This window comes from Coregonus lavaretus (genome assembly GCF_964263955.1).
Source record: "Coregonus lavaretus genome assembly, chromosome: 31".
NCBI lineage: Eukaryota > Metazoa > Chordata > Actinopteri > Salmoniformes > Salmonidae > Coregonus > Coregonus lavaretus.
This window is the reverse complement of record NC_140018.1, coordinates 17,230,505-17,244,728: the sequence shown is the minus strand read 5'-3', so window position 1 is coordinate 17,244,728 and position 14,224 is coordinate 17,230,505. Positions and strand designations below refer to the sequence as shown.

Genomic DNA, 14,224 nt, shown 5'->3' with positions numbered 1-14,224 from the left:
GCAGTGTTTAGTGTGTGTGTGTTTGTTCACTGTTGTAAACACAGATCAAGTTGTGTGTGTGTGTGTGTGTGTATGCCTGTGTGAACCTGTGTGTACTTGTGTGTGTAAGTGTGTTTGCGTGTGTTGTGCATGCGTGTATGTGGGAGAGGCAATGTAGTGCGTACTCACACAATGTTGTGATATTTCCCAGGCATCAGATATGTCATAAATACAAGGTACAGTTACACCCCCGCTTCGGCCTCTGTCTAACCCCCTCTCTTCCCCACCTACCCAAACACTACACCTACACGGCAGGCTGGATGGACTATTGGAAAAAACTATTTATCTCGCTCTCTCTCTCTTTCTCTCTTTCGCTCTCTTTCTCTCTCTCTCTTTCTCCTCTCTTCACTGCGGATGGAAATGTGTCTCTTCTTTCACCACAGCTCCTCCTGACAGCGCCAGTGTGTGATTGATTGGTTTCTGAGGCTATGTGTGAGGCTGTGTGTGTGTGTGTGTGTATATGTATGTATGTATGTACACTACATGACCAAAAGTATGTGGACACCTGTTTGTCGAACATCTCATTCCAAAATCATGGGCATTAATATGGAGTTGGTCCCCCCTTTGCTGCTGTAACTGCCTCCACTCTTCTGGGAAGGCTTTCAACTAGATGTTGGAACATTGCTGCGGGGACTTGCTTCCATTCAGCCACAAGAGCATTAGTGAGGTTGGGCACTGATGTTGGGTGATTAGGCCTGGCTCGCAGTTGGTGTTCCAATTCATCCCAAAGGTGTAAGATGGGGTTGAGATCAGGGCTCTGTGCAGGCCAGTCAAGTTCTGCCACACCGATCTTGACAAACAATTTCTGTATGGATCTTGCTTTGTGCACGGGGGCATTGTCATGCTGAAACAGGAAAGTGCCTCCCCCAAACTGTTGCCACAAAGTTGGAAGCACAGAATCGCCTAGAATGTCATTGTATGCTGTAGCATTAAGATTTCCCTTCACTGGAACTAATGAGCCTGAACCATGAAAAACAGCCCAAGACCATTATTCCTCCTCCACCAAGCGTTACAGTTGCCACTATGCATTGGGGCAGGTAGCGTTCTCCTGGCATCCGCCAAACCCAGTTTCTTCCATCGGCCTGCCAGATGGTGAAGCGTGATTCATCACTCCAGAGAACACGTTTCCACTGCTCCAGTCCAATGGCGGCAAGCTTTACACCACTCCAGCCGACGCTTGGCATTCCGCATGGTGATCTTAGGCTTGTGTGCAGCTGCTCGGCCATGGAAACCCATTTCATGATGCTCCCGACGAACAGTTCTTGTGCTGATGTTGCTTCCAGAGGCAATTTGGAACTCGGTAGTGAGTGTTGCAACCTAGGACAGACGATTTTAACATGCTACGCGCTTCAGCACTCGGAGGTCCCGTTCTGTGAGCTTGTGTAGCCTCCCACTTTGCGGCTGAGCCATTGTTGCTCGTAGACGTTTCCACTTCACAATAACAACGCTTACAGTTGACCGGGACAGCTCTTAACAGCGCAGACATTTTACAAACTGACTTGTTGGAAAGGTGGCATCCTATGACGGTGCCACGTTGAAAGTCACAGAAGCCGTTCTACTGCCAATGTTTGTCTATGGAGATTGCAGGTGACACATACACACACTCCACACATACAATTACTTTACGGTCACACTCTGACGCACCTAACAAATCATTGACTTTGCACCTGGTCCTGGCTTTTAGAAACAGGTGTGCTGAACACACACATACATACACACACACACACACACACACACACACACATAGAGGTATTTTTTTAATTACAACAGCAGGATAAACATACTGTTGATTTGGAACATTCCATTCTCAATCCAATTGAAGTCAAACTAGACACTACAGGGGCCTCATTTATTAACCGGCGTATTCACAAATCTGTGTGTATTCCATGCGTGGGATCATTTCCACGCAAAGTGTGAAATGTATCAATATGAACGTTTGTTTGAGAGTGTGCGTAAATGTATGCACAGCCATGAGCATGCGTAGGCACAGTGCCAAGTGGTGGAATAAGGGAATTGCTTGTCAAGCATGGGGAAAATATATGTTGAAATTGGGAGAGTAGTAATTAAATCCTTTTTCTATTTAATTGTATTTCCATTTTGAATTCATGCAACAGATGTTGACAGGCTATATATAATTTGACCACATCAGTGCATTTGTTACGATAATAATCCATATAAAGTACAGTAATTTGTTAAATTAGAGGCATGTGTGAAGGTGAAACCATTTTGTAAATACTATAAAAGACTGAGATAATGGAAATTGAAAGAGAGATGGCTGATCTTGCTGTGTTGGAAGATTTGGTACATGCTGCATTTCGCACAATGCGTTTTTAGAGATCGGTAGGACTTTTTTCCCAGAAAGTACAGATTGGCTCATCAGATATTGTTTCACAAAACCAATCGTATAGGATCTTTTTTTTTTTCTTCTCTTTTTTTCTTCCTTTTATTCATTTTTTAAATCTTTTTTTTTACGGGGGTAGATCAGCTTTAATATTGTAGATAGATTGTAACTTCCATCAATGTAATTGTCTGCATCACTTCCAATCCCCCATATGTTGTTTTTTTCTCTCGCATATATATATATACACATATATATATATATATATATATATAAATATATAGATATATATACACACATACATACATATATATACATACATATCCTTTAAAAATATATATATATCCCTTTATTACTTTCCAACCCCTCCATCCCCTCCTTAATTGGAGTAAACTAGTGAACAACAATGCTTAGTTAGGCCTCTACTTCATGCTTATACATACTATATACATTTTATGGACACAGTCAATAATTATATATTTTTTGTTTTTACTCCTGAACTTCCTCTGATCATTTTCATGATGTCCATCTGGTATGCTTCTATATGCCATATCTTTCTAACTGTGCTCTTTCACAAAAGCTCACAATATATAACCTATATACTTATTATGGACACAGCATGTCTTATACTAGTTATCTTGTTGTTATTAGTTGTTGTTATTAGTCCCATCCTTCAGCTCCATTCAACACCTCCCATCTATCTCTTAACACCATCCATATTGGATTTCTATTTGCCATATATTTTTCAACTGTACTGTGATGTTTTACAAAAGTTCTGAACCTTTCTATTCTCATAGTTTCTACAGTTTGTGAATTGAAAATAAACATCTTTGCTAAAAGTATTATTATATTATTGATCGATTGACTATGACTTTTCAGATCACCCAGTAATGCTATCTGCAGGGTCAGCTCCATGCAAATATTGCAATCCTTCAGCCATTCCTGGACCTGTGTCCAGAAACAAGCTACAAATGGACAGTACCAAAACAAATGATCTAATGATTCTGTCTCTTCGCAGCAAAATCTGTAGAGCTGGGAAGATTGTATCCCCCATACAAATAACATTCTATTGGTAGCAAGAATTTTATATAATAATTTAAATTGAAAAATTATAAGTTTTGAATCCGGCGTCGTTTTGCGTATCAGTTCATAAACACTATGCCATGGAATCGGTACGTCAAAAATCTCTTCCCAACTATTTTGCAATCTATATGGGATGGCTGTCAATCTTTTGGTCCTTAAATGAAACTGGTAAACTTTTTTATTTATCACAATTTTCTTTAACCAATTATGTTCTTTAATGCAAGGCCGACAGACAAGTTCCTTACTTTTTCCTCCTTCCACTTTCCTCTTCCATTTTTGCGGTAATGCTGCAATTATTTGGTTGTAATTTTGGGTAGAGCAGACATTTCCATATGTTATTGTTAGCTGCATGTGCGACATAACTCCACCATTCCTACCGATAATATAATTTACGAAGGTTATACCCTTTTTAAACATTTTCTCAAAAAAGAACGGTTTTTTATCAATTAGTATGTTTGAGTTTAACCACAATATTTGTTGCAATATTTGTTCTGTCATTTATGGAGGATTAAATTGAGATTTCAACCAACTTTCTATGGCTTGTTTTAGAAATAGTGATATTTGGGAGATTATTTCCTTTTCAAATACCTGAAAGTGAGGGGTTGTAATCTGAATAAAGGGAAAAAGTCCCTTCTTGAACATTGGGTGAGACAATCTTACTAGTTTGCTAGAGAACCAGTTCGGATTTAAGTATAATTTTTGTATGACTGAAGCTTTTAGTGATAGGTCTAATGCTTTAACGTTTAATAATTTCTGTCCTCTGAATTCATATTCATTATATAAATAGGCCCGTTTAATTTTGTCTGGCTTGCCGTTCCAAATAAAATTGAATATTTTTTTCTCATATAATTTAAAAAACTGTTCGCTAGGCGTAGGCAAGACCATAAGCAAATAGGTAAACTGGGATAATACTAAAGAGTTAATCAGGGTGATTTTCCCACAAATTGACAGGTATTTACCTTTCCATGGTAGCAAGATCTTATCTATTTTTGCTAACTTTCTATCAACATTTTTTGGAGTGAGATCATTTATTTCATTTGGGATATCTATTCCGAGTATATCCACATCACCATCAGACCATTTTATTGGTAAACTACATGGTAATGTAACAATTGTATTTTTTAGTGATCCAATACGTAATATAGTACATTTATCATAATTTGGTTGTAATCCAGAGAGGTTAGAAAATGTATCTAGATCCTCTATGAGGCTGTGGAGGGATTCAAGTTGTGGATTTAAAAAAAACATGAATCATCAGCGTACAATGACACCTTTGTTTTTAAGCCCTGGATTTCTAATCCCTTGATATTATTGTTGTATCTGATTTTAATTGCTAACATCTCGATGGCAATAATAAATAGATATGCCGATAGTGGACAACCTTGTTTCACTCCTCTTGACAGTTTAAAACTTTCGGAGAAATAGCCATTATTTACTATTTTACACCTAGGGTTACTATACATGATTTTAACCCAATTTATAAGATAATTTGAAATGCTCCAGGCATTTATATATAAACCCAAGTCGTACTTTATCAAATGCCTTTTCGAAGTGTGCTATGAATAGTAGGCCTGGCTTCCCAGATTTTTCATAGTGTTCTATTGTTTCCAGTACTTGCCTTATATTATCTCCAATGTATCGCCCATGTAAAAAACCTGTCTGATTAGAATGAATAATGTCCGACAATACCTTTTTAATTCTATGCGCTATACATTTTGCTAGAATCTTTTCATCACAACACTGAAGTGTAAGGGGCCGCCACATTTTTTTATGGACTGGATCTTTATATTTTCCACTTGCATCCTGTTTCAGTAATAATGAAATCAGACCTTCTTCTTGAGTGTCTGATAATCTACCATTTACATAGGAGTGGTTAAAACATGCTAATAACGGTCCTCTGAGTATATCAAAAAAGGTTTGGTATACCTCGACTGGTATGTCATCCAACCCTGAAGTTTTCCCAGACTTAAAGTCTTTAATTGCATCCAGAAGTTCCTCCTCTGTAATTTCACCTTCACATGAGTCTTTCTGTATGGCTGTTAATTTTACATTATCAATAGAAAAAAGATCCCTACAATTAGCTTCAGTTAGAGGAGATGGAGGCGACTGAAATGAAAATATATGCTTAAAGTACTTTGCTTCCTCCTTCAAAATATCATTTGGTGAATCATGGGTGACTCCGTCATTTGTAACCAGTTTCAATAAATTATTTTTGGTAGCATTCCTATGTTGAAGATTAAAAAAGAATTTGGTGCATTTTACCCCATATTCCATCCAGTTTGCTTTATTTTTATAATATATTACACTTGATCTTTCTTGAATAAGTTTCTCCATTTCTTTTTGTTTTTCCTCTAATTTATTCTGAGCCTCTATGTTACAGTTTTTATTGCTATCTATCTGTTCTGTTAGACCTTCTATTTCCTTTGTTAGTGTGGACTCTTTTGACCTAAATGCTTTTGTTTTCGAGATGAGTACAGAATTGCATGGCCTCTAAAGGCACATTTAAAGGTGTCCCATACAATAAGGGGATTTGCTGTACCTATGTTATGTCGGAAAAAATTTGTTATAAATTCCTCTGTCCTAGTTAAAAACATAATCCAATAGGCTTTGATTAAATTGCCAATATCCTCGCCCACGTGGAAATTCAGTAAGAGTAATGTATATGCCAATTATATGATGGTTCGTATAGGATCTTTGCGAGGATTGAATTACTACTTTAGAGAAGCAAACACATGCCATTCCGGTGCACATCAATTTCGGAACCAATTGATGTTTTCTTTTACCATCAATTGGTTCCCAAATACGAACGGAGCAATAGCCATAAAAACACCATACCAAAACGAGTTCAACTATGTGAACAGAAAATGCTTCCACTCTTAATGTGCTGGTGATAGGTTATGGCAAGGTGTCCAGGTGGAACGCACAACTCGTTCATTCTGCAGCAATGTTGGCCTATACGCCTACAGGAAGGACCTGTTGAGGATGGTGAGTGTTGCCTACTCATTTGAAGTAAATTTGCCATCGCTAAAGCAACATTAATTGTCTTAATGGGCCTCTCTTTGTAGCTGCTTCTTTTTTTACTGGTCAAACCTCAACTGAGCAAGCCAAAAAAAACTTTTGGTTGTATTCAATCTCTTACACTAGCACGTCTGTCACGTCTCCCCTCCGGCGCTCTGATTTGCCGGTCTATTGAGCCACCGGTCTGAGCGCACCACCTCGGCAACACTGGAATGGAAACCCAACGCACCCTAGTCACCTCCAGCGCACCTGCATCTCATCATCTCATCACCACCCCTATTTAGCCCTGGACTGTTCTGTAATATGTTGTGTGTGATTGTTTTTGCTTCTTGTCATGTACTCTCTCTTTGTTAATTATCTTTGTCATTGTTTGAGTAAAACCTTGACCTTGTTAATTCCTGCGTCTGCGTCCTGCCTCTTCGTATCCTCAGTACTTGTCACAACCTCTATTGCAGTCTTGAAAAAAATGCTAAGGTTTTTTTGCGCTGTTGTAGTCTACTTCATGGTATAGTGTTGTATATTCCCACCGGTTTTTAAAGGGATGACCATATATGGTTAAATGGGGGCGTTTCAAAATGCAAATAGCCAAGGTCGTTCACAAGCACTGAGGCTGAGAACAATTGGTATTTATCAACGTTTATCTCCTACCGGTGTGCGCATGACGCGCATAGGATTGTTTGATAAATCACACTTTTTCTATGCGTATGAACATCAAAAATTCTGTTTCTTAAGTAGTATTTTAGAATAGTTTCTACGCAATATTGATAAATGAGGTCCCTGGCCTCTACTTATCATTGTCCACAACAAATCACAAAAACATCACAAGACAACAGATACAGTATCTCAGGCAGGACCACCATACCTTTCTCGACATGCTGCTGCTGTTGTATCTCTCTGGAAACAAACCCTCTTTCAGATGCAATAAAATATGTCTGTAATGTGTAATCCTTACTTTCTGTCTCTGTCTCCCCCCCCAGACCCATTATTTTGGCCTGTGGTTCCAGGGGAAGGCCCAGCCCCAGTCCCAGCGCTGGGTAGAGCTGGAGAAGCCTCTGAAGAAACAGCTGGATAAGTTTGGCAACGAGCCACTGCTCTTCTTCGGGGTCATGTTCTACGTCCCCAATGTGTCACGCCTTGAGCAGGAGGTCACCAGGTAACACTATGTACTACAGCCAAAACCCTACACCCTACACACTAAACCCTTCACCCCGACGTGTACCGCCTGGAGCAGGAGGTCACCAGGTAACACTACACACTACAGCCTAAACCCTACACCCTACACACTAAACCCTTCACCCCAACCAGGTAACTCTACAGCCTAAACCCATTCTTGCGTTAGCAGTTACTGGTTGATATCATAACTTGGAACATCTTTCCTACCCCTGTCGGTCTTTGCTCCATGCAACAACCAGCTGTTGGAGATCTGTGCGCTCTCTCTTCCCCACAGATAATCTAGGTTATACTGTATGTGTGCAGTGCGTGTGATAAATAATCGACATAACGAACAAACAGCTTTGGAAATCCATCAGTTTTTGTATAAATTATATAGCCTAGATTAAAAATAGCATTATTACAATATTTTTTCCGCTGGCCCAAGTGGGCCACTGACGGGGATGACTGGCCCGGATGTCGAGCCTTGACACACACAGACGGGCATTCCCATGCCATTGTTGCCTCTTCAGAAAGTTGGTTTATTTTTGGTCAATTGCACATTACTGTCTGAATAAAATTGTGAACCTAAAACTAACGTGACCAGGTCAAATTTTTTCACTGGCACCCTTGAGACCAATAAAAAATGTGTGTAGCACTGCCAAGTCAAACGTCGCAAATGCGACTGTTTTGGTTGCAGTATTGAACCCTGGGTCACCAGGTAACACTACAGCCTAAACCCTAAACACTAAACCCTGCACCCTAAACCAAACACTCTACCATGGCTCCATACCATACCCATCCACTGTCCCTGACCTGTACCTTTTTGTATGTGCTCAATGTGTGCCACCTGGAGTAGGTCACCAGGTAACATACACTACACCCTACACCTTCATACCCTACACTCTACCTCTATCCTCTATCATGGCCCAATACCATACTGATTCTCTGTCCCTGTTCCCACATGCCTCACGACAGGCCACAGGCAGGACAGTACCATACCACATCCTCAATGAGATGGTGTTGTATCACACCCTAGACACGGGTTAAGTAGTGTTATTGTGGTGTTTTCCCTCCATAACCCAGGCTTGTTGTTGAGCCTGCTTCAGAGGACTGACTGTTGGGTTGGAGTGGCAGGGCAGGCAGTGGGGACCATAACAATGTCTAGACAGACAGAGAGAGAACGCTTATTAAAACAGGCCTCAAACCCTAGTTATAGGAACGCATACTGACACACTCACACACACCACACACATTCCTCCCTCTGTTTACTACGGGGCATGACACCACAATCTAATTTGTCTAGCATATTGTCTGCTGCAGTGGCAAGTGGTTTGCTCCCTATTTGAGAGAAAAATGTTTTCTCTGTGAGAGGTTTGATTGAATCTTATGCTACAGAGGCATAGCAGAGTATCAACCATTTCACTCAAAGCTTTAGAATCAGCCTGAGGGCATTATGAAATGACATTCGATGTGTGTGGCTCTGGATGAGTAGATTGAGCCCGTCTAGATCTAGGTACAGTACAGTAGCTGCCTGGCTCTTTGAAGAGTTGGACTGGAAACTAGACCACATTTCTGTTTATGTAAAAAGCTGCATGGCTTTTTAAAGATGTTCTGTTCTGTTGAGCTCTCTAAGGCCTGGAGGTTAACTGGCAGGGGGCAGACAGCCCTGTGATGTCGGTGAAATGTGTCCCTCTGATGTTGCCGTAGTGGGCTTGACCTCTGTGTAGAATTTCTCAGGGTCAGACACAGATGGGTCTATATCACCACAGGCCGTTTTCAACTTACCATCAAAACATCAAGAGGTGTGTGTAGGGGAGGTGGGATTGTGTGTGTGTGTGTGTGAGAATCTTGTCCAAAGCAACTTCAGCTAAGAAAAACAGTGTCAGACAGTGGTGGAAGTGGACACCAGCGCTTGAGTGAGAGTGAGGGGTTTGCGTGAGTGTGTGTGTTTGTGAGAGAGAGAGAAAGAGAGGTGGGGTTTGTTTATTATCTATTCCACTTGCTTTGGCAATGTAAACATGTTTCCCATGCCAATAAATCCCATTGAATTGAAAGTATCATGGCTTAGGATAAGACCCAGATGCAGACAGTTCGAAATAGCAAAAGTTTTTTACAAAAACAGGGGGCAGGCAAATGACCGGTCAAGGGCAGGCAGAGGTGAGTAATCCAGAGCAGAGTCCGAAAGGTACAGAAACGTCAGGCAGGCTCAGGGTCGGGGCAGGCAGAGGTCGGTAATCCAGAACAGTGTCACAAGGTAAAGAACGGCAGGCTGAGGGTCAGGACAGGCAGAATGGTCAAAACCGGGGATAACGGGCTAGAGAAAAACAGGAGTACGGGAAAAAATATGGTAGGCTTGACAAGACGAACTGGCAACAGACAAACAGAGAACACAGGTATAAATACACAGTGGATAATGTGGAAGATGGGCGACACCTGGAGTGGGGTGGAGCCAATCACAAAGACAGGTGAAACAGATCAGGGTGTGACAGAAAGAGAGAGAGAGAGAGAGACACACAGAGAAGGAGTGTGTGTGAGAGAGAGAGAGGGAAAGGGGGAGATAGAGGAAGAGACTGGTAGCAGAGAGGTCATGGGCTCCTGTTTTTTTCTGCCCAAAAATTGATTTAGAGTTGCATAATCTTATATAAACTTTGATTTTTTTCAGAAGGACTTATACAGTATACTATCCTCTAAATCAAAACCTTTACTCCAAATCAAAATTCCAAACCTAAAATGTTTAGTTTGGGCAAAATTACCTGGAAGGATTCTTACTACCAAGGACTTTCCAGAAAAACCTGGAAATACCATCCAACCCAAAACTGAGTGAGTAATGTTCAGTCTGAAGCTACTTCTGAAGCTAAAAAGTAAAAGACAATCATCTCTAGATATTTTATATATAATGACTTGATGCTAAGTGTAGGCTACTAAGCTACCAAGCTTGCTAGGACAGGACAGACCTCCCGGCTGCAACTTAAATTTGCACTGAGGTGTGAAGTGAGAGGTGTGAAACCCTTGAGCCCAACAATGCATCACAGCCTCCCCCACCCAAATTCAGAGGCCTCTGAGGCCCTCTGCTCCATGGCTTCCTCCTGTGCAGAGGTCATCACAGTACAGTACCCCTTAAATATAAAAAATAATACTGCACGGAATAAGTACAAAAAGAAGCTCCTCAATGACAATTCAGAGACACTATTTGCTGATCGTTACAACGTAAGTAGCTTTCCTCACAGACCATCCCCTGGCATGGCACAGTGCTATAAGAGCACACTACCCCTCTGTCGAGAGAGGTGTTAGGTTGTGAACAAACAGAGTAAAAAACTCAAACGGACGACTAGGAAAACCTCAAACCAAGTTTATTCAACCCACATACAAGTCACACAAGCACATATTTATACCTTCCAACTAGGCGGAGTCATCTCCTTGCATTTCTAAGATAGACACTCCTTCTCTGTTGTTAGGCAGAAAACACAGTGGGTTCCTCTTACTGGTATTGTCATGGCCCTGCCTAAGTATAGGACTCTCATGGGCGCGGAAATGTGTGTGTGTGTGAGATAGGACTGTAATCAGATGGTCTTTGGGGTGGGCCCCTGTGGACCCCCTCCCAGCAGTGTCTTCTCTCTTCAACTGTTGACCTTATCTCGAGTTGAGTTCCACATCCCTCATGGCCCTGTTTCCTCAGCAACTGACCTGCCTTATCAGGAACTGGAACTAGACTGTTGATCTTTGCCTCCTTCCTTAGGAATATTAATATTCAGCAATAACATGTTTGAACAGAATATTAACTTTCTGCACTTCCCCTTGTCTCACTCAGTAACTTTCTATACACCAAGTTCCTATTCACCCTTCATTGACCCCAACATATACATTTCTTATACATGTAAAGTACTCAATAAATTCTGATATGATAACATGAATAAGTATATTTCAAGCTAGAATCCAACAGAGGGTATTGGCCCATGGTGGAAACTCACCATGGGCCATTGAGGATCATGAAACTGAAACAGCTCTGTCAACTTGTACAAGGCTTGAACAGTGATGGTGCATGGCAAAATCAAACAGTTTCAGCAGGACTTTTACAGGATCAAAGAGAGCGCAGCAGGAGAAGCTCACTCTTGGTGACGACTCCCCCATCCTGAGTGAGTCTAATCAAACCCCCACCTCAAATTGCCCAGCAGACGAGCAGCCCCAAAAGGAGAGTCAACCCCTAGCACTGAACAGACCCAGGTCCCACAACTGCACTGCTCTTCTATTGTTGAGAGAGATAAATCCACCGAGCTGGAGAGAGAGATGGTGGAGCTCAGAGAGCTAGTCCATACACCCCAGACAGAACAGACTAGGGTGGAATAGCAGGAACCAGGTTACCGAGATTTACAGAGATTTCCCGCCCAAACCCACTTCCTTTTCCCGGGATAAATAACTGTGAGAATCCGGTAAATAATAATAAATTATTTATATGAACGGCATGACGTGAAATGGAACTGCTAAATTATATGTGATGTCTAAATCTGGCTTCTCTACGGCCTTCTCTCTGCTTTCTGCGTGATCAATCATCAACGCTCAGAGTGGGGACAGACAGCCCATCTCAGTATGGAACGCAGTTCACAATGCATGTAGACCTATCATCTCATCATGGTAAAAACATTTTTTGTAACAGGTAGACCTACATTTGCTGCAGCACAGCCTATGCTACAGTAATACAGTGAGGGAAAAAAGTATTTGATCCCCTGCTGATTTTGTACGTTTGCCCACTGACAAAGAAATGATCAGTCTATAATTTTAATGGTATGTTTATTTGAACAGTGAGAGACAGAATTACAACAAAAAAATCCAGAAAAACGGATGTCAAAAATGTTATGAATTGATTTGCATTTTAATGAGGGAAATAAGTATTTGACCCCTCTGCAAAACATGACTTAGTACTTGGTGGCAAAACCCTTGTTGGCAATAACAGAGGTCAGACGTTTCTTGTAGTTGGCCACAAGGTTTGCACACATCTCAGGAGGGATTTTGTCCCACTCCTCTTTGCAGTTCTTTTCCAAGTCATTAAGGTTTCGAGGCTGACGTTTGGCAACTCAAATCTTTAGCTCCCTCCACAGATTTTTATGGGATTAAGGTCTGGAGACTGGCTAGGCCACTCCAGGACCTTAATGTGCTTCTTCTTGAGCCACTCCTTTGTTGCCTTGGCTATGTGTTTTGGGTCATTGTCATGCTGGAATACCCATCCACGACCCATTTTCAATGCCCTGGCTGAGGGAAAGAGGTTCTCACCCAAGATTTGACGGTACATGACCCCGTCCATCGTCCCTTTGATGCGGTGAAGTTGTCCTGTCCCCTTAGCAGAAAAACACCCCCAAAGCATAATGTTTCCACCTCCATGTTTGACGGTGGGGATGGTGTTCTTGGGGTCATAGGCAGCATTCCTCCTCCTCCAAATACGGCGAGTTGAGTTGATGCCAAAGAGCTCCATTTTGGTCTCATCTGACCACAACACTTTCACCCAGTTCTCCTCTGAATCATTCAGATGTTCATTGGCAAACTTCAGACGGGCATGTATATGTGCTTTCTTGAGCAGGGGGACCTTGCAGGCGCTGCAGGATTTCAGTCCTTCACGGCGTAGTGTGTTACCAATTGTTTTCTTGGTGACTATGGTCCCAGCTGCCTTGAGATCATTGACAAGATCCTCCCGTGTAGTTCTGGGCTGATTCCTCACCGTTCTCATGATCATTGCAACTCCACAAGGTGAGATCTTGCATGGAGCCCCAGGCCGAGGGAGATTGACAGTCCTTTTGTGTTTCTTCCATTTGCGAATAATCGCACCAACTGTTGTCACCTTCTCACCAAGCTGCTTGGTGATGGTCTTGTAGCCCATTCCAGCCTGTAGGTCTACAATCTTGTCCCTGACATCCTTGGAGAGCTCTTTGGTCTTGGCCATTGTGGAGAGTTTGGAATCTGATTGATTGGTTGCTTCTGTGGACAGGTGTCTTTTATACAGGTAACAACCTGAGATTAGGAGCACTCCCTAATCTCAGCTCTTTACCTGTATAAAAGACACCTGGGAGCCAGAAATCTTTCTGATTAAGAGGGGGTCAAATACTTATTTCCCTCATTAAAATGCAAATCAATTTATAACATTTTTGACATGCGTTTTTCTGGATTGTGTTGTTGTTATTCTGTCTCTCACTGTTCAAATAAGCCTACCATTAAAATTATAGACTGATCATTTCTTTGTCAGTGGGCAAACGTACAAAATCAGCAGGGGATCAAATACTTTTTTCCCTCACTGTATAAGGACTGAATGCGCGTCTAATTTACACATATCCATCTGGCTTTCGATGGTCACCTTATTTTTTGATTGTAACAATTATTTTTTTAAATTGCTGCTGCAGAGTTTTAAAACAGCCTATCGCTCGAATATCTTGCTTTAAATCCAACCGCCCAGTTTAAATTAGTGCACACGCGAGCACTCTCTCCCAGTCTTTCTCTCTCCATCAATTCCATTCAGATTGCATCCAAAATAGATCATCCTGTTTAAGATTGATATATATGTATAAATGTCCTAGCCTACCTCTTCCAGGTATTAAATTAAATGCAGTATTA

The 14,224-nt window shown here is 41.5% G+C and overlaps 1 protein-coding gene across 1 annotated transcript in view; it reads left to right on the top strand.

The window, feature by feature from the left end:
* Positions 1 to 14,224, top strand: part of LOC311107199 (tyrosine-protein phosphatase non-receptor type 14-like) — a 103,351-nt gene that overhangs the window by 25,768 nt on the left and 63,359 nt on the right. Inside the window, exon 3 of the mRNA XM_084149692.1 lies at positions 7,456 to 7,631. Coding sequence (XP_084005818.1) covers positions 7,456 to 7,631 — 176 coding nt within the window. The remainder of the gene's footprint in view (positions 1 to 7,455; positions 7,632 to 14,224) is intronic.